The sequence below is a fragment of the Danio rerio genome, chromosome 25, assembly GCF_052040795.2.
Source record: "Danio rerio strain M-AB ecotype USA chromosome 25, GRCz13ab, whole genome shotgun sequence".
Taxonomy (NCBI): Eukaryota; Metazoa; Chordata; class Actinopteri; order Cypriniformes; family Danionidae; genus Danio; species Danio rerio.
The window spans coordinates 1062501-1087404 of record NC_141045.1 but is presented as its reverse complement, the minus strand read 5'-3'; the positions used below and the strand labels follow the sequence as shown (position 1 = coordinate 1087404).

Genomic DNA, 24904 nt, shown 5'->3' with positions numbered 1-24904 from the left:
GATATTTGTACTAGAAACAAGACAAAAATCTAAGTAAGAAAAGCATTTTTTGCAGTGTATGGCGTGATGCAGCTGCTCTTAAAGGGAATGGGAGATGAGACTCTGATTGGTTTATTCTTAAAGCACACCTATAACTCATTAAGAGAATAAGCTCAACCCTTTTAGACCATGCACCACAGCGCAAAGCGGATTTTTCCATCCCTAAATTAGCAAAAGTGGATTCTGACACTCAACTAATGCATTTGCGCCCTGCGCTTTGCGCATGGATCATCAAAATAGAGCCCATGTTTATTTTTCTCATTTAAAACAAAATATTACAGACTGATGTTTTTTTTGACCGTTTAACTCTGTGTTTAGTAGTTTTGGAAAATATAAACAGATGTTTCCATATACTGCTAACATACAGATGAAGTCAGAATTATTAGCCCCCCTCCATGATGACAGCACATAATATTAGACTAGATATTCTTCAAGACACTAGTGTTCAGCTTAAAGTGACATGTAAAGGCTTCACTAGGGTAATTAGGGTAAAGTTAGGGTAATTAGGCAAGTCATTGTATAACAGTGGTTTGTTCTGGAAACAATCCAACACTAATATTGCTGAAGGGGCCAATAATATTGACCTTAAAATGAGTTTAAAACAATTAAGAACTGCTTTTATTCTAGCAAAAGTAAAACAAATCAGACTTTTTCCAAAAGAACAAATATTAGAGGAAATACTGTGATAAATTCCTGAATCTGTTCAACATCATGTGGGAAATATTGGAGAAAGAATAAATATTTCACAGGAGGGCGAATAATTCTGACTTCATTTGTATAATTCCTCTGTGATTTTATGTTTTAAGGTTTTTTCACTGCACACGTCACGTCTGTAATGCTGTAAATGAATAAATCCAACATTATGAACTGTTTTTGCACCAGTTATTGTGGGTTGCATTTGAGCTGGTCCAGCTGGAGTCCGTGCTGGGCTTTTGTACGGTCAGCAGCAGATTATAGAGAAGCAAAACCTTCATTCTGGGGTTCAAGAGCCGGACTGCTGCGGTGCGACTTCTCTTTTGATCGCAACACTTTCATTCAGACCCAAATTTCAGCTCAATAAAAAAACGTCCGGGAGTTCCAGACTGCAGCAATGAAACGCTCGGCTTCTTTCACAGGGTTAAATAAAGGTTAGCGGACGGACAGAAAGCATGAAGATGCATTCAGTGAGCCTAAAATGTGCAGGATTTTAGCCTCGTTTTTGGTTGAAAACATTTCATAAATATGCAGAATTAAAATACAGTTGAGTCAAAATTATTCGCCCTGATTTGATTTTTTTTCTAATATTTCCCAGATGATGTTGAACAGATTCAGGAAGTTTTCACAGTATTTCCTCTAATATTTGTTCTTCTGGAGAAAGTCTTGTTTGGGCTTGAATAAAAGCAGTTCTTAATGGTTTTAAAGTCATTTTAAGGTGTAACGAAGTGGCTGACACAGAGGGATCCATTTGCAGTATTTTTAATAAACACAGTTTAATGACAAATAGCACACAGATGTTGTGCGTGCGCAAACTCACATCAAACACAGTAGGATATCGTCGTTGGGCTGGCGGCAGGTAAACACAGGATGAGTATGCAGGCACGGGTCAGAGGCAGGCGGCTAGTATCAGAGTCGATTAGCAGGCTAGAGTTCAAGGCAGGCGGCGTGGATCAAAGTCGGGGTTCAGGCAAAGGTACAAGGCAGGCGGCAGGCAAGTCTGGGTCAGTAAACGAAGCAAGATCACAGCGGGAAAGCAGGCAAGGATGAGCGTGTGTGTGTGTGCTGCTTATATGTGTGAGTGTGTGATTAACTGGATGAGCCACAGGTGTGCCAGCTGTCAGTGTAAGTGGATGACATAATGGTTTAGAAGTCCGGTGATGGTGACCTCTGCTGGCCAGCAAGGGGAATGACTGGGACAGAGTCGGTGACATAAGGTCAATATTATTCACCCCTTCAGCAATATTAGTGTTGGATTGACTCCAGAACAAACCACTGTTATACAATGACTTGCCTAATTACCCTAACTTTACCCTAATTACCCTAGTGAAGCCTTTACATGTGACTTTCATGGCCCGTTTCCACTGAGTGGTATGGTTTTGTATGCTTTTATGGCCGTTTCCACTGTCAAAAGGCGTACCGAACTGAACCGTACTGTACCACTTTTTTCTGCACCCTTTTGAAAGGGTACCAAACACGAGAAAAGGTACCTAAAGGCGGAGCTAGACGCGCAGCTGAACGCTATTGGTTTACAGAGATACGTCATTCGCTTACGCAACAAGCAAGAATGAAAGCAAAAGAGCCGCCATGTTTAATACACAGCCGAGAAATCTTTTACAGCGTGAATATTCATACATATAATAACGAGTCATGGTCAAGCAGGGCTCAAACAAACCTTGTCACGATCTTGATGAACAGCCACAACGCCAAAAGAAGAGCAGATTTACCCTGTGCCCCGTAGTTTTTTACGAGCCAGTCTGAAGCGCGAGCGGTTTCGCTTTCTTGCGTCTACATCTGAAATAACAAACTCCTTGAGCTGATGATGATAACCTGCGCTTGATTATTGACGTGCTTTTGAAACCCGATCCTGTCAGACACTGACAAACGCGAGAGTGAAGCGCGAAAAAGCAAAGCAGAAAAGGAGCAGCAAACGTGAACAAACTGCCCTGTTTAACTATTAACATCAGCTTCTGGACTATTATCAACTCAGAATGACAGAGTAGTCCCTGCGAACTACAGTGGCGAAAGAACTACATATCCACACATTCCTTCGTGGCTACACCCGGTCATATTCACTGATTGCTATCACAGCTGTCTCTGTTTCCCCATTGATTACCTGGACTATATATTCAACCATTCCACCTCTGTTTGTTAGTTCGTCGTTCGTCTTTGTCGGTATGTTGGTTCCTGATTCCAGTCTGTATCCTGTTATTCTTGTTAAAGTCTAGTTTGAGTTGAATCTGTTTGAGTTCCTAAGTTTGTGTGTTTATTTTGTTACTTTGATTTTGGGATTTTTGTCAGTCACTGCACAATTCATTAATTAAGCTGCACTTGGATTCTACACCTGTTTTTGTTCCTGTTTTGATCACGTGACAGAGTGACTCTCTAACAGAGACTCCACGTGCTGCTGAAGATTGCACACAGATGACGTGTGCTCTGACTGTGGGCTGTATTTTGTGTTGTTTATGAACCTAAATAAGGACTAAATGTCTGTTGTGTGGAGTTTTTCTGTAGTTGGTATCATATCAGAGACAGTAAGGGTCTGTATGTGTTCATATATGTTTATTTATATATTTATTTGATATAATCACAGCGGTTACAGTAGCCTATTTCACTCTGTCATTGATCTGCAGTTATAATCAACTGATGTTGATAAAGTCAGTAATAAACGTTTGTACAGAAGTATTGATGTGTGTGAAGCGTCTGTGTTGTGAGAAGTGCTGCTCATATGGTATGTAAGCGACCCGTACAGCTTTACTGTAGACATTTATTCGAGCGAAAATGACGTCGACTGAAACTCTCGGTCGTACACCACACACACCAAAAGGGTACCCTTGGTAGTGGAAATGCAAGGTAACCAGTACCGACCCGAACCGTACCATTCTGTACCGCCATAAGCTGAACACTGGAGTCTTGAAGAATATCTAGTCGAATATTATGTGCTGTCATCATGACAAAGAGGAAATAAATCAGTTATTAGAGATGAGTTATTAACACTATTTTGATTAGAAATGTGCTGGGAAAAATCCCTCCATTAATAATTTTGACTACAGTATATTATAAATGCATAATATATCATTTATTTGCAATATTGTTTTACTGAAATGATGAAAACACTGCTGCTTCTCCCCCTCATACTTACTTAAAGCAAAATGTTAGTTATTATATCCGGACTAAAAATAAGTTTTGCATAAACCTTGCTACACTGTGCTTCAGACTAGAACATCTCTCGCTAAAGGGGTAAATAAAGCGAACTTAATTCAGGATATCATCTCTGAGAGCAAACAAATCCTAAATGCTCTAATAATTTAACCCTTTGCATGTTTTTTTATGTGGGCGGCACGGTGGCTCAGTGGTCAGCACTGTGGCCACACAGCAAGAAGGTCGCTGGTTAAAGTCCCAGTTGGCATTCCTGTGTGGAGTTTGCATGTTCTCCCCGTGTTGGCGTGGGTTTCCTTCGCGTGCTGCGGTTTCCCTCACAGTCGAAACACATGCGCTATAGGAGAACTGATCTACTAAACTGGCCACATGTATGTGCGTGTGTGAATGGGTGTTTCCCAGTACTGGGGTGCAGCTAGAAGTGCATCCGCCTTGTAATACATATACTGGAATAGTTGGTGGTTAATTCCGCTTTGGTGACCGCTGATAAATAAAGGGACTCAGCTGAAGGGAAGTGAATGAATGCTCGTTGTGTTGCTTTGACTTATTTTAGTGTTATTGATACACTGTAGAAAACCATTAGTTGACTTTATTTTAAAAATGCAAGCCTTAAAATATGTAAGTAAATTAACAATGTGCATGATTATAAAGGATAAGATAAACAAACTAAATAGTTACAAATTATTACAGGTTTAATAAGTAGCTAATTAATTTTGACAGTGTATGCTATATTAATTGCACCAATATCCAAGGGTTATAACGTTTTTAGGTCCCACTTTATATTAAGTGTCCTTAACTACTATGTACTTACATCAATAAAATAAATACAATGTGCTTACTGTGTTCATAATGTATTCGAGAACACTTGTGGTGCTTTTGAGTTGGGATAGAGGTTGGGTTATGGACAGGTTTGGTGGTATGGGTAGGTTTAAGGGTGTGTTAAGGTGTAAGGGATGGTCAACAGTGTATTTACAGATGTAATTACAAAAGTTAATTACAGATGTAATTACATACATGTATTTAATCAAGCATAAGTACACAGTAAACACATGTATTTACATAATAAGTACATTGTAGTAAACTATTAATTCCTGTGTAAGTACATATTAGTTAAGGCCACTTAATATAAAGTGGGACCCTTTGTTATTATTAATTTTAATTCCAGTTGTAATTGTAGCACTGTAAATATAAACTTGAAATGAGTTATATTTTAGCATGTAATAGTGCCATTGTTAAACAATCCATGCACTTACTACAGTAATCATTATAAATTATGCATAATTACATGCATCTAACCGTAATCCACAGCTTTGACCTTGCATGTAATTAAATAATATTACTCAAAGTAGTTAATTAAATATATAACAGTATTAAATTACAGTAACAGCAATGAAACAGCACAAAAATGATCAACTTCTCATTTTCTGATATAATTTGTTCATGCATAAATTAAAAAATGAAAATAAATTATGCATTTGTTTAGTAAATTACTTTGATTTGTGATATTGCAATTTCATTTGACCATCAAGCATCAATTAACAAAACATTTAATTAATTAATTCATACTTGTGCTGTATCATGATTAAAGATAATGTAAATTCATGTATGTGAATGTAAATAATGTGAAGGTAATGTAAATTTGAGTATGCAAATGTACATAATGTAAATATAATGTAGATTCCTGATATCAGCAGCCAATCAGGAGTGGTTTAGAGTTATTTTAGTGCGTCTCGGCGTGAGACTGTTAAAGTGCAGGCCGTGTTTCTGAGCTCACAGCAGTGATTCAGTAATTCAGCTTTTGTCTTTTTGCCTCCTGCTGGAGCGACGACGCTTTAAAACACCGATCACGTCCAAACACTGCGTCTGCACGCGATACAACACACAAACCCTCATCTGTCTCTGAGCACCTCACTTCTGTTGATCAGCACTGAACTCATTCATCATCTGTTTTCAGTCATTCTCACTCTCGGTCACTTTCAGCTCTCATTCTTGTCTACGTAAAGCGCTTTAAATGAGCGTTAAATTCCTTTATTGACGTATAAAGCACTGAATAAAAACATATGTGGCTGCAAACAATTTACACGAGCTGAATTTAGACAAGCAGATAAAGTTGAACACCACCACATTGAATTAATTAGTTTACATTCGGCCCATATCAATCACCTGCAGCCACTGCCCTGAAACAACTTAATAACACTGAGTTACAACACTATTCTAGCAACACCTTAGCAACCACCTACCACACCCTAGCAACTGCATAACATTTTAGCAACCACTCAGAACACAGCAGAGACAGACAGATGGACAGACAGACAGACGGAGAGACAGACAGACAGACAGACAGATGGAGAGACAGATAGATGGAGAGAAAAGCAGTTAGACAGATGGAGAGACAGACAGACAGATGGAGAGACAGACAGATAGACAGAGACAGACAGACGGAGAGACAGACAGAAAGACAGATGGAGAGACAGACAGACGGATAGAGAGACAAACGAATGAAAAAACTAATGGAAAAGAGACAGACAGACAGAGACAGACAAATGGAGAGACAGACAGACAGATGGAGACAGACGGACAGATGTAGAGACATACGGAGAGACAGACAGATGGAGAGACAGACAGATGGAGAGATGAAGAGACAGATGGATGAAAAAACTGATGAAAAAGAGACAGACAGACAGATGAGAGACTGACAGACAGATGGAGAGACAGACAGACAGGCAGAGACAGACAGACGGATAGAGAGACAAACGAATGAAAAAACTAATGGAAAAGAGACAGATGGACAGACAGATGGAGAGACAGACAGAAAGACAGACGGAGACACAGACAGACTGAGAGACAGACAAACAGACAGATGGAGAGACAGATAGACAGATGGAGAGACAGACAGACAGACAGACGGAGAGACAGACAGACAGATGGAGAGACAGACAGACAGATGGAGAGACAGACAGACAGACAGACAGACAGACAGACGGACAGACAGAGAGAGACATATGGAGAGAGAGGCAGATAAACAGATGGAAAGACAGACAGACAGACAGATGGAGAGAGGCAGATAGACAGATGGAGAGACAGACGGACAGACGAGAGACAGACAGACAGAGAAAGACAGACGGAGAGACAGACAGACGGAGAGACAGACAGATGGAGAGACAGACAGATGGACAGACAGACAGATGGACAGACAAACAGACAGACGGAGAGACAGACAGATAGAGAGACAGATAGATGGAGAGACAGACAGATGGAGAGACAAACAGACAGACGGAGAGACAGACAGATAGAGAGACAGATAGATGGAGAGACAGACAGATGAAGAAGCTGATAGAATAAAGACAGACAGACAGATGGAGAGACAGACAGACAGACACAGACAGACGAAGAGACAGGCAGACAGATGGAGAGACAGACAGATGAAGAAACTGATAGAAAAGAGACAGACAGACAGACGGAGAGACAGACAGACAGACACAGACAGACAGATAGAGAGACAGACAGACAGAGAGACAGACAGATGAAGAAACTGATAGAAAAGAGACAGACAGAGAGACAGAGAGACAGAGAGACAGACAGACACAGACAGACAGATGGAGAGACAGACAGATGGAAAGAGAGCCAGATAGACAGATGGAGAGACAGACGGATGAAGAAACTGATAGAAAAGAGACAGACTGAGAATCAGAGAAAGATAGACAGAAAAGGTAAATAAACAGACAGATGGACAAATTGATGGATAGACGGACAGAAAAAGAGAGGGAAAACAGACAGAAAGAGAGATACAGAGACAGAAAGATGGATAGACAGAGAGACAGACAGACAGAGAGAGTGAGACAGATGTGCAGGAGTCTCTTTATCTGTCCATCCTCATACAGGTGTGTCAGAGCTGACCTTCAGCTAATCCCCTCATCTGACATCTGTGTGTGTGTGTGTGTGTGTGTGTGAGAGAGAGATAGAGAGTGTGTGTGTTTATGTATGTGTGAGATAGAGAGAGAGAGAGAGAGAGAGAGTGTGTGTGTGTGTGTGTGTGTGTGTGTGTGTGTGTGTGTGTGTGTGTGTGTGATAATGCAGTCTGCTCCAGTCATCTCTTTGGGATTGAAACTGTCATTTCCAGTTTGCATGAAGTGAATGCGGCTCAGGACACTCGCTGACCGACACTGATGACCGACAGAGCAGATGAAGAGAGTGACGAGAATACAGAGCGGCAGCAAATAATGATCAACACATCAGGCTTTATTTTCTAACAAAATGTATTCAAATGATTATTATTAATATTTTCATTTGATGATTCTTTTTCCCATTAAATGTCAAAGTCACCAGATCTAAGATAAATATGAAATGACATTCAGTGCATATATCAAACAACACTTCCCAGAAAACAAGTCATTTATCCTGTGAGTAAATAAACACCCTGATGGAGGAGGTCATCATGTGCAGCGTGTGCTTCATTAATGTTCACAGTAGACGCCAGCTTTACTCCACACATGCTGCTGCTGGACTCGAGGAAGTTCTGAAAGTTACAGTGTTTTAATATTCATGTGGATCTCTGGCGTCTCGGAGTGTGTGCAGCTCTTGGCTCTGCTGACGGCGGTAATGATGAGGAATGTTGGCGGCTGTTGCTGATATGAAGCCAGTGTTTCTTTCCCTCTGATTTTAGATTCATTAGAGGGATGATGGCAGCTCGCAGGGCATTTAATGCAATGGAAATATCATTCTCATTCACACCTGCGAGATGCTTCAGCACGGGGCTAAAATTAACACTCCAACAGAGCCAAGAGTCAACAAAACTGGCTTTATCAGGTCACTCGCCAGCTGTACAGCGTACAATAAGAAGAGAAAAACACATCTCAGATATAGTCTTCAGACATAAACTAAACTACAGCGTATACATAATCCAGATTACATCATTCATTACTGCCAGCACTGGCTATACTGTATTGCATGAAGCGTATAAAACCTGTGATGTGCTGTTGACTCACGTGTGTGTGTGTGTGTGTGTGTGTGTGTGTGTAGAGCATGACGAGTGTGCGTCCGGACAGCACGACTGTGATGAAAATGCTCTGTGCTTCAACACTGTCGGCGGCCACAGCTGCTCCTGCAAACCCGGATACAGCGGCAACGGCACCGTCTGCAGAGGTGAGTCACATGACCCTCCTCACCCTATCATGTGACCCACTTGACCCCATCACATGACCTGCCAGACCACTGAGCCTTTCACATGACCAGTCATGAAACACCTGAACCATAATGTCCACCTGACCCATCCACATGACCCATTTTACCCCGTCACATGACTTGCCAGGCAACCGACCCAGTCACATGATCCACCTGACCCCAGACCCCATCACGTGACCCAACTGACCCCAGACCCAATTACATAATCTACCTGACACCATCACGATCTCCCTGACCCCAGACCCCATCACGTGAACCACCTGACCCCATCACATAACTCAACTGACCCCAGACCCAATTACATAACCCACCTGACCTCATCACATGATCCACCTGACCCCAGACCCCATCACATGACCCACCTGACCTCATCACATGATCCACCTGACCCCAGACCCCATCACGTGACCCACCTGACCTCATCACATGATCCACCTGACCCCAGACCCCATCATGTGACCCACCTGACCTCATCACATGACCCAACTGACTCCAGATCCTATCACATGACCCACCTGATTCCATTACATGATCCACCTGACCCCATCACATGACCCAACTGACCCCAGACCTAATTACAGAACCCACCTGACCTCATCACATGATCCACCTGACCCCATAACATTACCCAACTGACCCCAGACCCAATTACATAACCCACCTGACCTCATCACATGATCCACCTGACCCCATCACGTGACCCACCTGACCCCATCACATGAGCCAACTGATCCCAGACCCTATCACATGACCCACCTGACCCCATCACATGATTCACCTGACCCCATCACATGATCCACCTGACCCCATCACATGATCCACCTGACCCCATCACATGACCCACCTGACCCCATCACATGATCCACCTGACCCCAGACCCTATCATCTGATTATTGACTCGATCACCTGACCTTTCATGACTCCCCTGATCCTGTCACGTGACCAGCTTAACATCTGACACCACCTAACCCAAAATATCGACGCATCACATGACCTTTGACCCCAGGTGCTCTTTGTGACCCGCAGCGCTCTGTGATGGCCGCTGTCTGAACGGTGGCTCCTGCGCATCCCCAAACGTGTGTGTGTGTGTCCAGGGCTTCAGCGGGCAGAACTGCGAGACGGGTAAGAGTCATTGGCCAGCAGGTATATGTCCATCTAATGTCATACGACGTTAATATTAGGTTAGATTTAGGTCGTGATGTCAGGGGACTAAAATTCAATGCCTAGCCAGCATCCAGGGACAACATTATTTTGATGTCCAATAACAATGTCAAATGACGTTGATATTTGGTTGATTTTAGGTTGTGTTAGAAACTGACCAAAATCCAACATCTTAAACCAGCGTCATATTGACGTCAGATACTGACATTCATTCATCAGGTATGGCAACCAAAATCCAACATCTGATAGACGCCGTAGTGGCATCGTCAAGCTGTACCATCATTAGACGTTGATATTTGGTTGATTTCAGGTTGGATGTTGGACATTGACGTCGGCCTGACTTTAGGTTCTGACGTCAACATGATTTTCATTTCCAAACAAAGTGCAACGTCCCCACGACTCTTTCTAGGTATACTAGAAACTTCCAGACTGGTCTGTTGAAGGAAGTTGGAGCTAAACTAAGCAGGACACCAACCCTCCAGGACTGAGTTTGGGCACCCCTGATCTAAACAGTCTCTGGGTCAATGTGTGTAAAGATTTTGGACATCTTCTTGGACACTTTTAATGATTGGGCGATGACGACCAATTTGGCATCGTACGACATGTAATGTGATAGAATGTGCGCGAGATGTCTGAAGAGTGAGAAGGGATCAGAGGGTGAGACGGGAGCACGACTTATTTAAGGACCGGGAGGGAGACGCGCAATTTCCAGGAGATTATCACTTGTTTGCGGGCTTTATGAGTCTCGCAAATGCATAGAGACTTCCGGAACTTCAGGGAGACTTGGGATGTCTGAATATCACGTTTAAGAACTATAGTGAGACGCGATCCGGCGGTACATCCTTGATTAACTATCTGACTTGGTTCACTGCTCTCCGGCTGGAGCTCAGAGGAGCGCATGACGTTGTGTGTCTGTGTGTGTGGCTCTGCTCTAAAATGCCATTTTAATACTAAGTTGTATGAGTGTAAATGGGGCCTGAGTGTGTATTTTTTGCAAGTGGGTTTGCGACGGGGGCAGGGCGGCGGATTGGCGATGCCGGCTCAGCATTGTGTTGTCTATTTGCCATCGTCTATCAGCCCAACCCTACTTTCAAACATTTTGCTGCAATTATAAATCGTCTTGAGGTAGTTCATTATGAGGTGATTTACCTTTTATGTGTGATTTGATTGGACGGGAATCACAGGACTGATTTTTCTAATCACCATAGACTAGAGGCAATACAGTAGTGACTGGAGGTTGAAGAAAAGTAGTGGAGTAAAAGTAGCGATACTGCACTAAACATGTACTTAAGGGAAAGTACATTTATAAAACTACTTAGTAAATTACTAAGTACTCTGTTACAGTAAATTAAGTATATTTAATTTGTTACTTTACACCACAGGTAACTATCTTGGTACTTCGTGTTTCCAGTATAGCGCTGTGACCTGAAATGTTTGGAGCTTCCTCACTTGCAAATCAGAGAGACTCTGTCTGAAGAATTACAAATTGCCTATTTTTTGGTCAGCCAGGGGATGAAACTAAGGCAACATAATCGTTCTCCTAACTGTTCACTGCTAAAAAAAAATGTAAAAAAAAAAATGACACGACCTCAGGACCGGAGCAAGCTTAACTGCCGCTCTAGGCAAAGAACGGTTACGCCGCCCACAACCCTAAAGTGATGGGGGCGAGGGAGCTGTTGCAGAAGCCGCCCTCTCTATTCTGCCGCTCTAGAGGCGGATATAACTGAGGGCACGGGTGGTGAGGGTAGTGTCGCGGACGCCGCCCTCTCTATTCTGCCGCTCTAGACGCGGATATAACAGAGGGTGCGGGTGGTGAGGGTAGTGTCGCAGACGCCGCTCTCTCTATTCTGCCGCTCTAGACGCGGATATAACTGAGGGCGCGGGTGGTGAGGGTAGTGTCGCAGACGCCGCTCTCTCTATTCTGCCGCTCTAGACGCGGATATAACAGAGGGTGCGGGTGGTGAGGGTAGTGTTGCGGACGCCGCCCTCTCTATTCTGCTGCCCTAGACGCGGATATAACTGAGGGCACGGGTGGTGAGGGTAGCATCGCGGACTCCGCCCTCTCTATTCTGCTGCCCTAGACGCGGATATAACTGAGGGCACGGGTGGTGAGGGTAGCATCGCGGACGCCGCCCTCTCCATTCTGCTGCCCTAGACGCGGATATAACTGAGGGCACGGGTGGTGAGGGTAGCATCGCGGACGCCGCCCTCTCTATTCTGCTGCCCTAGACGCGGATATAACAGAGGGTGCGGGTGGTGAGGGTAGTGTCGCGGACTCCGCCCTCTCTATTCTGCCGCTCTAGACGCGGATATAACTGAGGGCGCGGGTGGTGAGGGTTGTGTCGCGGACGCCGCCCTCTCTATTCTGCCGATCTAGACGCGGATATAACTGAGGGTGCGGGTGGTGAGGGTAGTGTCGCGGACTCCGCCCTCTCTATTCTGCCTCTCTAGACGCGGATATAACTGAGGGCGCGGGTGGTGAGGGTAGCATCGCGGACGCCGCCCTCTCTATTCTGCTGCCCTAGACGTGGATATAACTGAGGGCGCGGTTGGTGAGGGTAGTGTCGCGGACGCCGCCCTATCTATTCTGCTGCCCTAGACGCGGATATAACTGAGGGCGCGAGAGGTGAGGGTAGTGTCATGAATGCCGCCCTCTCTATTCTGCCACCCTATGTCACCTCTATGGACGCGCCGGCCCCCAACGAAGCTTGTGGAGGCATCCTTGTTGGGAACTGCCGCACTATGGGGGAAACTGGAGCACCCGAAGAAACCCACACTAACACGGGGAGAACATGCAAACTCCACACAGAAACACCAACTGACCCAGCAACCTTTGTGCTGTGACGCCACAGTGCTAACCACTGAGCCAACGTGCCGCCCAGGGCTACACTCAAAATAAGTAAACACACAGTAACTGTCCAGAGTCTGTCGCCCCCAAAGTAAATCATTAGTAATTTTGAGCAGATAGATATATAAACAAATGGAAGTATCGTGGTTTATTGTTAGATTATGGCGTGCTTCCTGATGTCATCCAAACAAATAACTTCTTTTAGTATTTATTAAGCAGTTCTTCTTCATTCAGTCTGGGCACATCTTGCTCTGTGCGTGTGACTCTTTCTTCTTCATAATGTGATTGTGTCTGCTCTGCACATGCTCGTTTGTCTTCATTCCTGCCTCATGCTGTTTGGCTCACTGAGCGGGCTGAAGGGAAACTCCATCTCTTGAAACACTCTCAGTGCTGTTTCTCCTGGCTCTCGCACACCTCTTGTTTGCGGTTATTTCCCGTTCTGTTATCATCGTTCCCCTGGGTACAATGGCCAGCTTCTGTTGCTGTAATTTGGAGCGGGATGGAGATGGATTATGTGTGTTTTAATGAAGCGTGAGACTGAAGCGCAGTGGGTTTCTCTTGTGTCGTAGATTAGCGCTGAGTTCTGATGCGTTCGTCCCTTGTGAGCATTTCCAGCAGATGTTTGCTGTTTCTGGACCGTTTCACGGCGGAGATGAAGCGAGAACCCAATGCAATGAGACACCCAGCGCACGTCCCAGCCATCGATCCCATATAAAGGGCTTCTTTACGAGATGCCCCGGCTCTGGCCTTTGATTAATATCAAATGGCTTTTCTTTCGGACTTTTCTCTCCCGGAGCATACAGGAGGGAATGAAGCGGATGAGTTTGTGTGTTTTTTCCGCACACATCGATGCTGGAATCGCATTTAACAATTTTCCTGCGCAGACAGAGCATCAGAATGTTTGAGACCCGGAGCGAGAGGTCTCGCTGAGTTCATGTGCTAAACTGTTTCATCAAATCAAAACAAGAAGAGGTCGTGTTATATTGGCCAGAAATCTTTAGCCGTGAAACCACAACAGCGGATCGATATTCACAATTTCATACGGCCTGGAGTGCTTTCAGTACTGCAACAGAAACAGTGCTGCAAAAATACATCTCTCATTAAAAAGTTTCCCTACACAGCTGAAGCCAGAACTGCGCTCTGAATATCAATGCAAACACGAACGAGCAAAGACTGAAACTGTTCACTAGAGGAGCCAAGATGGGTGGATGAGTGGATGGATGGATGGATGGATGAATGCATTTATGTGTTGGTGGATGGATGAACAGATGTGTTGGTGGATGGATGAACAGATGCGTTGGTGGATGGATAGATGGATGGATGGATGTGTGGATGGATGGATGCGTTGGTGGATGGATAGATGGATGGATGGATGTGTGGATGGATGGATGCGTGGGTGGATAGATAGATGGATGTGTGGATAGATGGATGGATGGATGTGTGGATGGATGGATGCGTTGGTGGATAGATAGATGGATGTGTGGATAGATGGATGGATGTACTGGTGGATGAATAGATGGATGTCTGGATGAATAGATGGATGCGTTGGTGGATGGATAGATGGATGGAGGGATGGATGTCTGGATGGATGGATGGATGCGTGGGTGGATAAATAGATAGATAGATGGATGTGTGGATAGATGGATGGATGGATGGATGGATGGATGGATGGATGTGTGGATGGATGGATGCATTGGTGGATGGATAGATGCGTTGGTGGATGGATAGATGGATGTGTGGATGGATGGATGCGTTGGTGGATAGATAGTTGGATGTGTGGATAGATGGATGGATGTACTGGTGGATGAATAGATGGATGTCTGGATGAATGGATGGATGCGTTGGTGGATGGATGGAGGGAGGGATGGATGTGTGGATGGATTGATGTGTTGGTGGATGGATAGATGGATGGATGGATGTGTGGATGGATGGATGCGTTGGTGGATGGATAGATGGATGTGTGGATAGATGGATGGATGTACTGGTGGATGAATAGATGGATGTCTGGATGAATGGATAGATGCGTTGGTGGATGGATAGATGGATGGGAGGGAGGGATGGATGTGTGGATGGATGGATGCGTTGGTGGATGGATAGATGGATGGATGGATGTGTGGATGGATGGATGCGTTGGTGGATAGATAGATGAATGTGTGGATAGATGGATGGATGTACTGGTGGATGGATGGATGGATTTGTGAGTGGATTGATGGATGTGTTGTTAGATAGATGGATGGATGTGTGGGTAAATGGATGAGTTGAATAGATAAATGGATGGATGTGTTGGTGGATGAGTGAGTGAATGAATGGATGTATTAGTGGGTGGATGGATGGATGGATGGATAGATGAATGTGTGGGTGGATGGATGCATGGATGTGTTGCTGGATGAAACGATGTTAATTGATGTATGGATGGATGAATTGATGGATAGACAAACTATGGATGAAACTATGAACGGATGGACAGATAAAATGGATTTTTGGATGGATGGACTGACAAAATAATTGATGGACGACAGATGAATGAAAATTAATGGGTGAATAGACAGACAGACAGACAGACAGACAGATGAACTGTATTCCTCCAGACTGTGCTGTAAGGATCTGCTGCTCTGCTCTGCTCTGCTGAATGAGGCGGTCCTCGGTGATGGTCAGCTCTGCTCTATTGTGTGCACAGATTGAACAGCAGTTGTGGCTGTAATTTTGTGTGTGGCGTCTGGAGAACAGGCTGATTCTGAAGCCCGGAGCGCCGCAGTCAAACCAACTAATCAAAGCACAGAGACGCACAATAAACCAGCCGCTGTTGTTAATCCCAGATGCTGGAGCCACTCTCCACATCACACACACACACACACACACACACACACACACACACACACACACACACACACACACACACACACACACACAAACACACGCACGCACGCACGCACGCAAATACACAATACACATACACACTTGCACACAAAAACACACATGCACAAACATGGGCACACACACAAACACACACATACAGTGGATTTATGAAGACATTAGCAAAACTTACTAAAAAAATAACTTTCTTCGTCACTAATTGGTTAATGGTTGCTAAGGTGATTGGTGATTAATATGTCACTGACTGGTTAGTGGTTGTAAGGTGCCACTAAATGGTTATTAGTTGCTAAAGTTTCACTAACTGGTTAGTGGTTGCTAAGGTGTCTATGGGTGGTTGCTAAGGTGTGACTAACCAGCTGGTGGTTGCTAAGGTGTCACTAACCAGCTAGTGGTTGCTGAGGTGTGACTAACTGGTTAGTGGTTGCTAAGGTCACGCACACCTTAGGATTCATGAAAAAGGTGACGCAGTGGCGCAGTAGGTAGTGCTGTTGCCTCACAGCAAGAAGGTCGCTGGTTCGAGTCTCGGCTGGGTGAGTTGGTGTTTCTGTGTGGAGTTTGCATGTTCTTGTGTTGGTGTGGGTTTCCTCCGGGTGCTCCGGTTTACCCCACAGTCCAAACACATGCTGTTCAGGGGAATTGGGTAGGCTATATTGTCATGTATGAGTGTGTGTGGATGTTTCACAGAGATGGGTTGCAGCTGGAAAGCATCTGCTGCGTAAAAGACTTGTGCTGTAATAGTTGTTGGTTCATTCCACTGTGGTGCCCCTGATTAATAAAGGGACTAAGCCGAAAAGAAACTGAATGAATGAATGAATGAAGTTTCACAAACAGGTTAGTGGCTGCTAAGATGTCACTTATTGATTAGTGTTTGCTAGGGTGTCACTCGGTGGGTGACTACAGTGTCACTGTGCAGTTGCTTAGATGTGACTAACCGGTTAGTGGTTGCTAAGGCGTTATTGGGCGGTTGTTAATGTTTGACTAACCGGTTAGTGGTTGCTAAGGTGTAACTATTCAGTTAGTGGTTGCTAAGGTGTGACTAACTGGTTAGTGGTTGCTAAGGTGTAACTATTCAGTTAGTGGTTGTTAAGGTGTGACTAACTGGTAAGTGGCTGCTAAGGTGTCACTAGGTGATTGGTTGTTAAGGTGTGACTAACAAGATAGGGATTCCAAGTGCTTTACATCAGTGGAAAGTCATGGTTTATACTTTAATGTTTGGTGCTTCTAATTTAGTTTTTAATTTTTGTATTTGGAAATTTCTCTTTTGCTTTTAAATGCTGCATGTTATTCATGTTTAACAATATTATTGCAATAGCTGTTTTTCGTCATTAAATAGTAGTGTCATTAGTGGCTCTGCTTTAAAGCAGGATTTCTAGCATTCAGCACATCAAGAAGCATTTCTTTTTATTTCTGTGATTATTAATATATTTGTCTGAAAGCGTGCCTTTTCAGGAGTCTTTGATGAACGAGTGTTCAAAAGAACAGAATGTGTTTGAAATCTATTGTAACATCATAACTGTGTCTTATGGTTACTTTATAATTAATGAGTCCCTGACGCATTAAAGTATTTCTTTAAAAAGTTAGACCGAATTCATCTGCAGCGTAAGCCAGCGGGTTTGAGTCTATAAAGATGTTCACTTGTGTCAGCTTTGAGGAAAACAGCACAGCATAAACAAACAGCAATAAACAGAATCATCAAAGCGAGTCGAGAACGAGAAAACAATTAGCAAACACAAAAGATGAAGAAACGGCTCTTTCAGAAAGCCAAGGTGCAAATAAAGAAGAAATCAACATGAACATCAACAACAACTCAACTCTAGTTAACCCGTGCGAATTAAACCTCACAAAAATGATAATTACTTACACGGTATTTCTGTACTGTTCCAGTGCAAACATATAAACATTGTTAAATCAGTGTAGATTTCCTGGAGAAACAGCTTCACTCAAGATAGCAGGTTCTGTTTTATCAAAAATGATTACAATTATGTTTGAATCTAGAACGATGATCTGCTAATGAGTGTGATGCTGTCAATCAAATCTTACAAATCGGCTAATAAATAGTCAGAAAAATGATTATTAGTGGCTAGTTTCTGTCTGAAGTGTTTCTATATTTCAAATGAACTACAAGCCTCTGTCATATAATCATTCAATCACTAAACTATATAGGCAAGGGATCATGTATATATATATATATATATATAGGAGTTGTTTTTACAAACTGAATCCCGTCAAGCTCATCAGTTCACATACAAGACATAAGTGCTTTACTCTACGATAACAACCGGCTGGGTGTACATTATCCTGCGTATTTCACTGCTAATTATAGAAATGTTATATAAAAAATGTATATTGTATATATATAAATGTATATAAAAAACTAAATGATTTTTTAAGCACTGGTTGTCTGGATATTGCTAAGGTGTCACTGGATGGTTACTAAGGTGTGATTAACTGGATAGTGTTTGCTAAGGTGTCACTAACTGTTTAGTGGTTGCTAAGGTGTCAATAAATTGTTATTAGTTGCTAAGATATCACTAACCATTTATTGATTATTATGATGTCACTATTTGGTTGGTGATTGCTAAGGTGTAACTAACTGGTTAGTGGTTGCTAAGGTGTCACCGGGTGGTTGCCAAGGTGTCAATAACTGGTTTATTGTTACTAAACTGTTACCAATTGTTTAGTGGTTGCTAGGGAGTCATTAACTGGTTATTGCTTGCTTTTTACTAAACGGTTAGTGGTTGCTAAGGTGTGACAAACCGGTTTGTAGATGCTAAGGTGTCACTGGATGGTTACTAAGGTGTGATTAACTGGTTAGTGGTTGCTAGGGTGTCATTAAATCTTTAGTAATTGCTAAGATGTTACCAACCCTTTATTGATGGTTAAGATGTCACTAGCTGGTTGGTGATTGCTAAGGTGTTATTAACTGCTTAGTGGTTGCTAAAGTGTTACAAAATCATTGGTGGTTGCTAAGGTGTCAAGGTGTCGATCTGTTACCTATTACCAATTGGTTAGTGGTTGCTAAGGATTCATTAAATGGTTATTGGTTGCTCAAATTTCACTAAAAGGATATTGGTTGAAAATATGTTACTAAACTGTTAGTTGTTGCTAAGGTGTCACTGGTTGGTTCAGATGTCGTCTTTAGAGGTTGTCAGCTTAGTGGTTATTAAAATGTCACTGAAACATTTTAACTTACAGGTTAGCGGTTGCTAAGGTGTCATTAAATAGTGGTTGCTAAGGTGTCACTAACCATGTATCAATTTTAAGAATTCACTAATTGGTTAGTTATTGCTAAAGTGTCACTGTTATTAAATTGATAGTGGTTGCTAAGGTGTTATCGGGTGGTTGCCAAGATGTATTGGCAAATATTAATCTGTGACTAATTGGTTAGGGGTTGCTAGGTTATTACTAACTGGCTGGTGGTAGCTAAGGCATCATTAAATTGTTATAGGTTATGAACGCTTCACTAAAGAGTGATTGCTAAGGAGTCACTGACTTGTTAGTGGTTGCTAAGGTGTCATTAAACCGTTAGTAGTTGCTAAGATGTCACTAACCATTTATTGATTATTAAAATATCACTAGTTGGTTAGTGATTGCTAAGGTGTTGTTAACTGCTTAGTGGTTGCCAAGGTGTCACTAACTGGTTTATCGATACTAATAATAAAATGTCACTAATTGGTAAGTGGTTGCTAAGGTGTCACTGGGTGGTTGCCAAGGTGTCGCTAACTGGTTAATGATTGTTAAGCTGTCACTAATTGGTTAGTGGTTGCTAAGGTCTCAGTAATTGGTTAGTGGTTGCTAAGGTCTCAGTAATTGGTTAGTGGTTGCTAAGGTCTCAGTAATTGGTTAGTGGTTGCTAAGGTCTCAGTAATTGGTTAGTGGTTGCTAAGGTCTCAGTAATTGGTTAGTGGTTGCTAAGGTGTAATTAAATGGTTATCGATTGCTAAAGTTTTAATAACAGGTTAGCGGTTGCTAGTGAGAGTCTGTGTAATGTTTAGTCGGTTGTTATCAGGGAATAATTGATTGACCAATAAGAATGAAGTATTCTAGAGAGCCGTGTACTAGTCCGTTTTATATCACACAGCAGGCTTTCCTCAGATAACCGGGACACTGGAGTCTTCAGAAACCCAGAGAAACAAGCCGAATGCTTTTATATGTTCCTCCAGAGCCACGAGAGCAACTCAGGAGCGCTCAAAGAGAATCACACACACTCTGAAATGAAACTGTGTGTGTGTGTGTGTGCGTGTGTGTGTGTGTGTGCGTGTGTGTGTGTGTGTGTGTGTGTGTGTGAGTGTGTGTGTGCGCGTGTTCGGGGCTCTGGGACACGACTGAACATGAAAATGCTTTCACTCTCCCGCTCTCTTGTCCTTTTCTCCTGCTTTTATGAATCCTCTCAGGAGCATCTGACAAACTCGCAGAGCAGAAAGCGAGTCGGGCGCGATACGGGTCACCCTGTGAGCCAATACTCACAGAATATGCAAAACAGAAAGCACGTGTGATTAGCATGCACCCTAAGCGTCGCTGCGCCTCGATGATGTCATCACGTCCCTATAGATGCTGCAGAGGATGCATTATTCACACAAGCGCAAACGCATGCGATTAGATTATACAACGCGCTGCATGCATTATTCACACACACACGCAACACACACATTATATGAGCACGGTGAAGTGTGTGCATTATTCACACTGCAGCCAATAAAGTATAAATGCACACTTCAGAAGGGTGTTAAATGCATTATTCACAACACACACACAACATACACGTGTGTACACAAAATGACAAACAAATCACACAATAAACACGCTGCATGCATTATTCACAACACACACAATCACAAACAAATCACACACACCACACATCTATCAGTTAGTGGTTGCTAAGCACAGTAACTGATTAGTGGTTGCTAAGAGTCATTAACAATTTAATGGTTATTTAGAAGTCACTACGTAGTAGTTGTTACAGTGTCATGGACAGCTTGGGAGTTGCTAAGGTGTCACTAGGTGGTTAGTGGTTGCTAAGGTGTGATTAATAGGTTGATGGTTGCTAAGCTATCATTAAAAGATGATAGTTGTTAAGGTGTCACTAACATGTTGATGGTTGCTAAGGCGACACTAACCAGTTATGGGTTGCTAAAGGGCTTTGAAATCATTAGTGGTTAGGGGCTGCTACAGTTTCATGGACAGTTTGGTGGTTGCTAAGGTGTCACTGACAGGTTGGTGGTTGCCAAGGTCTCATTAAAAAATGATGGTTGCTAAGGTGTCACGAAAAGGATGGAGTTTGCAAATGTGTCACTAACAGGTTGGTGGTTGCTAAGGCGACACTAACCATGTTATGGGTTGCTAAGGTGTCACTAACTATTTATTGTTTATTTAGTTAACCAACTATTATTGGTCACTAGTGGTTAAGGGTTGCTACAGTTTAATGGACAGATTGATGGTTGCTAAGGTGTCACTAGGTAGTTAGTGGTTACTAAGGTGTCACTAACAGGTTGGTGGTTGCAAATGTGTCACTAACAGGTTGATGGTTGCTAAGGTGTCACTAGGTGGTTAATGGTTGCTAAGGTGTCACTAACAGGTTGGTGGTTGCTAGGGTGTCACTAACATGTCGGTGGTTGCCACGGTCTCGTTAAAAATTATGGTTGCTAAGGTGTCACTAACAGGTTGGTGGTTGCTAAGGTGTCACTAACAGGTTGGTGGTTGCTAAGGTATCATAAAAAGATGATGGTTGCTAAGGTGTCACTAACTATTTATTGTTTATTTAGTTAACCAACTATTATTGGTCACTAGTGGTTAAGGGTTGCTACAGTTTAATGGACAGATTGATGGTTGCTAAGGTGTTACTAGGTAGTTAGTGGTTACTAAGGTGTCACTAACAGGTTGGTGGTTGCAAATGTGTCACTAACAGGTTGATGGTTGCTAAGGTGTCACTAGGTGGTTAATGGTTGCTAAGGTGTCACTAACAGGTTGGTGGTTGCTAGGGTGTCACTAACATGTCGGTGGTTGCCACGGTCTCGTTAAAAATGATAGTTGCTAAGGTCTCACTAACAGGTTGGTGGTTGCTAAGGTGTCACTAACAGGTTGGTGGTTGCTAAGGTATCATAAAAAGATGATGGTTGCTAAGGTGTCACTAAAAGATTGGAGGTTGCAAATGTGTCACTAACAAGTTGGTGGTTGCTAAGGCAACACTAACCAGTTATGGGTTGCTAAGGTGTTATGAAATGGTTAGTGGTTGCTAAGGTGTCACTAACTATTTATTGGTTATTTAGTTAACCAATAATTATTGGTCATTAGTGGTTAGGGGTTGCTACAGTTTCATGGTTGGGAGTTGCTAAAGTTTCACTAACAGGTTGGTGCTTGCCAAGGTCTCATAAAAAATGATGGTTGCTACGGTGTCACTAACAGGTTGGTGGTTGCTAAGGTCTCATTAAAAAATGGTGGTTGCTAAAATGTCACTAACAGGTTGGTGGTTGCTAAGGTGCCACTAACAGGTTGGTGGTTGCTACGGTATCATTAAAAGATGATGGTTGCTAAGGTGTCACTAAAAGATTGGAGGTTGCAAATGTGTCATTAACAGGTTGATGGTTGCTAAGGAAACACTAACCAGTTATGGGTTGCAAAGGTGTTATGAAATGGTTAGTGGTTGCTAAGGTGTCATTAACTATCTATTGTTTATTTAGTCGACCAATTATTATTAGTCACTAGTGGTTAAGGGTTGCTACAGTTTCATGGACAGATTGGTGGTTGCCAAGGTTTCATTAAAAAATGATGGTTGCTAATGTGTCACTAACAGGTTGGTGGTTGCTAATGTATCATTAAATGATAATGGTTGCTAAGGTGTCACTAAAACATTGGAGGTTGCAAATGTGTTACTAACAGGTTGGTGGTTGCTAAGGTGTCACTAACATCTTGGTGGTTGCTAAGGCATCATTAAAAGATGATGGTTGCTAAGGTGTCACTAAAACATTGGAGGTTGCAAATGTGTTACTAACAGGTTGGGGGTTGCTAAGGCGACACTCTATGTTTGACATTACACAAAAACTTTTGCCAACGTCTATTTAGATTTGAAAATAATTCTATAAGACATCAGCACTAACATCAACAGTAACTTACCTGCAGCATGAGTCTGGTTACTGGTTCGTGGTGCTGGTCAGTGTAGTTTAAGTTGGTGGTTTGGGACAGTGTTGAGCTCCAGAATATCTGAAGGACTTCTTGTGTTTATAAATGAACACTGATTCTGCAAAGAGAGAATAAGCAGTGAATGACTCAATAATAATCTTAAAAAACTATCAAGTGATAAATACAGTACATACAGCAAAAGGTGCAGTGGATTAGTAGTGTATGTCACCTTAGCAACCACCAATCAGCCAGTGTCACCTTACATAGAGCCAATTATATTTAATACACATCATTAGATGTCTAAGTTATACTTTTCAGCAAACTAATTAAAGACAGATTAAAATATTAACTTTATTGCATAATCAGCTATGTATGGGTGTTGAAAGTGTTCCTGCAGGAGTGAGGTACACGACCTCTCGCCTATTACTGAAGTGTGATTGACAGGTTTAGATCATTGAACTCCGCCTGAATCTGCAATATCTATGGCAACAATACACTCTGTAGAAATATGTGAGAAAGCATTGAAGCGTTGCAGAGGAGCTATAGAGGTTTCAGCATTTCTAACACACTTTGCGGCGTCTCATTGTGTCTCTACAGCGTGTGATCAAGTGATGTGTGTGTGTGTGTGTGTGTCGGGGGTTTGTACCCTCGCTGTTTTAATTAAACAACACAGACGAGCATCAAGGCCAGAATGAAAGTCGGATGAAATGGAGGCGTCTTTCTCTTTTTCTCTGCGCTGCACAATGGAGTCTACTGTGAATTTTTAACTGAATTCATCATCTGACTCGGCTCAATTGAGCTCCAGTTAACCAACTAGATCAATTTGCATTGGTTGTTTACAAAGGAAGTTTAGAGTAGAGACGCTACACTGCAATAAATCATGTCTTAATGAGTTTACAATCGTCTTTCTCCAGTTAAAACACACATAAATATCATTAAAATAGGACACATTATGTTCAGCACTTTATAATGCGCCTGCTTTAGGAAGATTGTATCTTGAATATAAGACTATTTTATCTTACAGCTCCAACTGAGTTCATGCACTTATTTTTGCTTGTTGAAACATAATTAAAGTCATCAGTCAAACATGTTGTGCTGCTGTGTGTTTGGGGTTGCTAAGGTATCAATGGGAGGTTGCTAAGCTGCCCCTGGGAGGTTGCTAATGTGCAATTGTAAGGGTTTAACTGTGAGGTTCCCAAGGTGCCACTGTGTGTGTGTGTGTGTGTGGTTGTTGCTAAGGTGCCATTTGGGGGTTGCTATAGTGTCATTGGTTTGTTGCTTGTTGCTAAGATGCAACTAACAGGTTGCTTGGTGGTTGCTAAAGTGCCACTTGGAGATTGCAAAGGTGTCATTTTTTATTTGGTAGTTGGCACTGGGTGGTTGGTTACTAAAGTGCTACTAGGAGGTTGCTAGGGTGTCACTAGGTGGTTGATTGTTGCTAAAGTGACAATAGGAGGTTGCTAGGGTGTCACTAGGTGGTTGATTGTTGCTAAAGTGACAATAGGAGGTTGCTAAGGTGTCACTGGGTGGATGGTGGTTGCTAAAGTGACAATAGGAGGTTGCTAAGGTGTCACTAGGTGGTTGATTGTTGCTAAAGTGACAATAGGAGGTTGCTAGGGTGTCACTAGGTGGTTGATTGTTGCTAAAGTGACAATAGGAGGTTGCTAAGGTGTCACTGGGTGGATGGTGGTTGCTAAAGTGACAATAGGAGGTTGCTAAGGTGTCACTAGGTGGTTGATTGTTGCTAAAGTGACAATAGGAGGTTGCTAGGGTGTCACTAGGTGGTTGATTGTTGCTAAAGTGACAATAGGAGGTTGCTAAGGTGTCACTGGG

At 42.8% G+C, this 24904-nt stretch overlaps 2 protein-coding genes across 3 annotated transcripts in view; one reads left to right on the top strand and one right to left on the bottom strand.

Annotated features, from left to right (window-relative positions):
- nell2a (neural EGFL like 2a) overlaps positions 1 to 24904 on the top strand; it is a 134496-nt gene that overhangs the window by 94519 nt on the left and 15073 nt on the right. The window contains 2 exon segments of the mRNA NM_001080075.3: positions 8911 to 9033; positions 10099 to 10194. Of these exon segments, the coding sequence (NP_001073544.2) occupies positions 8911 to 9033; positions 10099 to 10194 (219 nt within the window).
- Positions 8112 to 24904, bottom strand: part of tmem117 (transmembrane protein 117) — a 100171-nt gene continuing 83378 nt past the window's right edge. For both annotated transcript variants that reach the window (XM_087310616.2, XM_087310617.2), the window contains exons 17-18: positions 23066 to 23189; positions 8112 to 8709 (exon numbers count right to left, since the gene is read on the bottom strand). The gene's annotated coding sequence lies outside the window, so the exon portion shown is untranslated. The remainder of the gene's footprint in view (positions 8710 to 23065; positions 23190 to 24904) is intronic.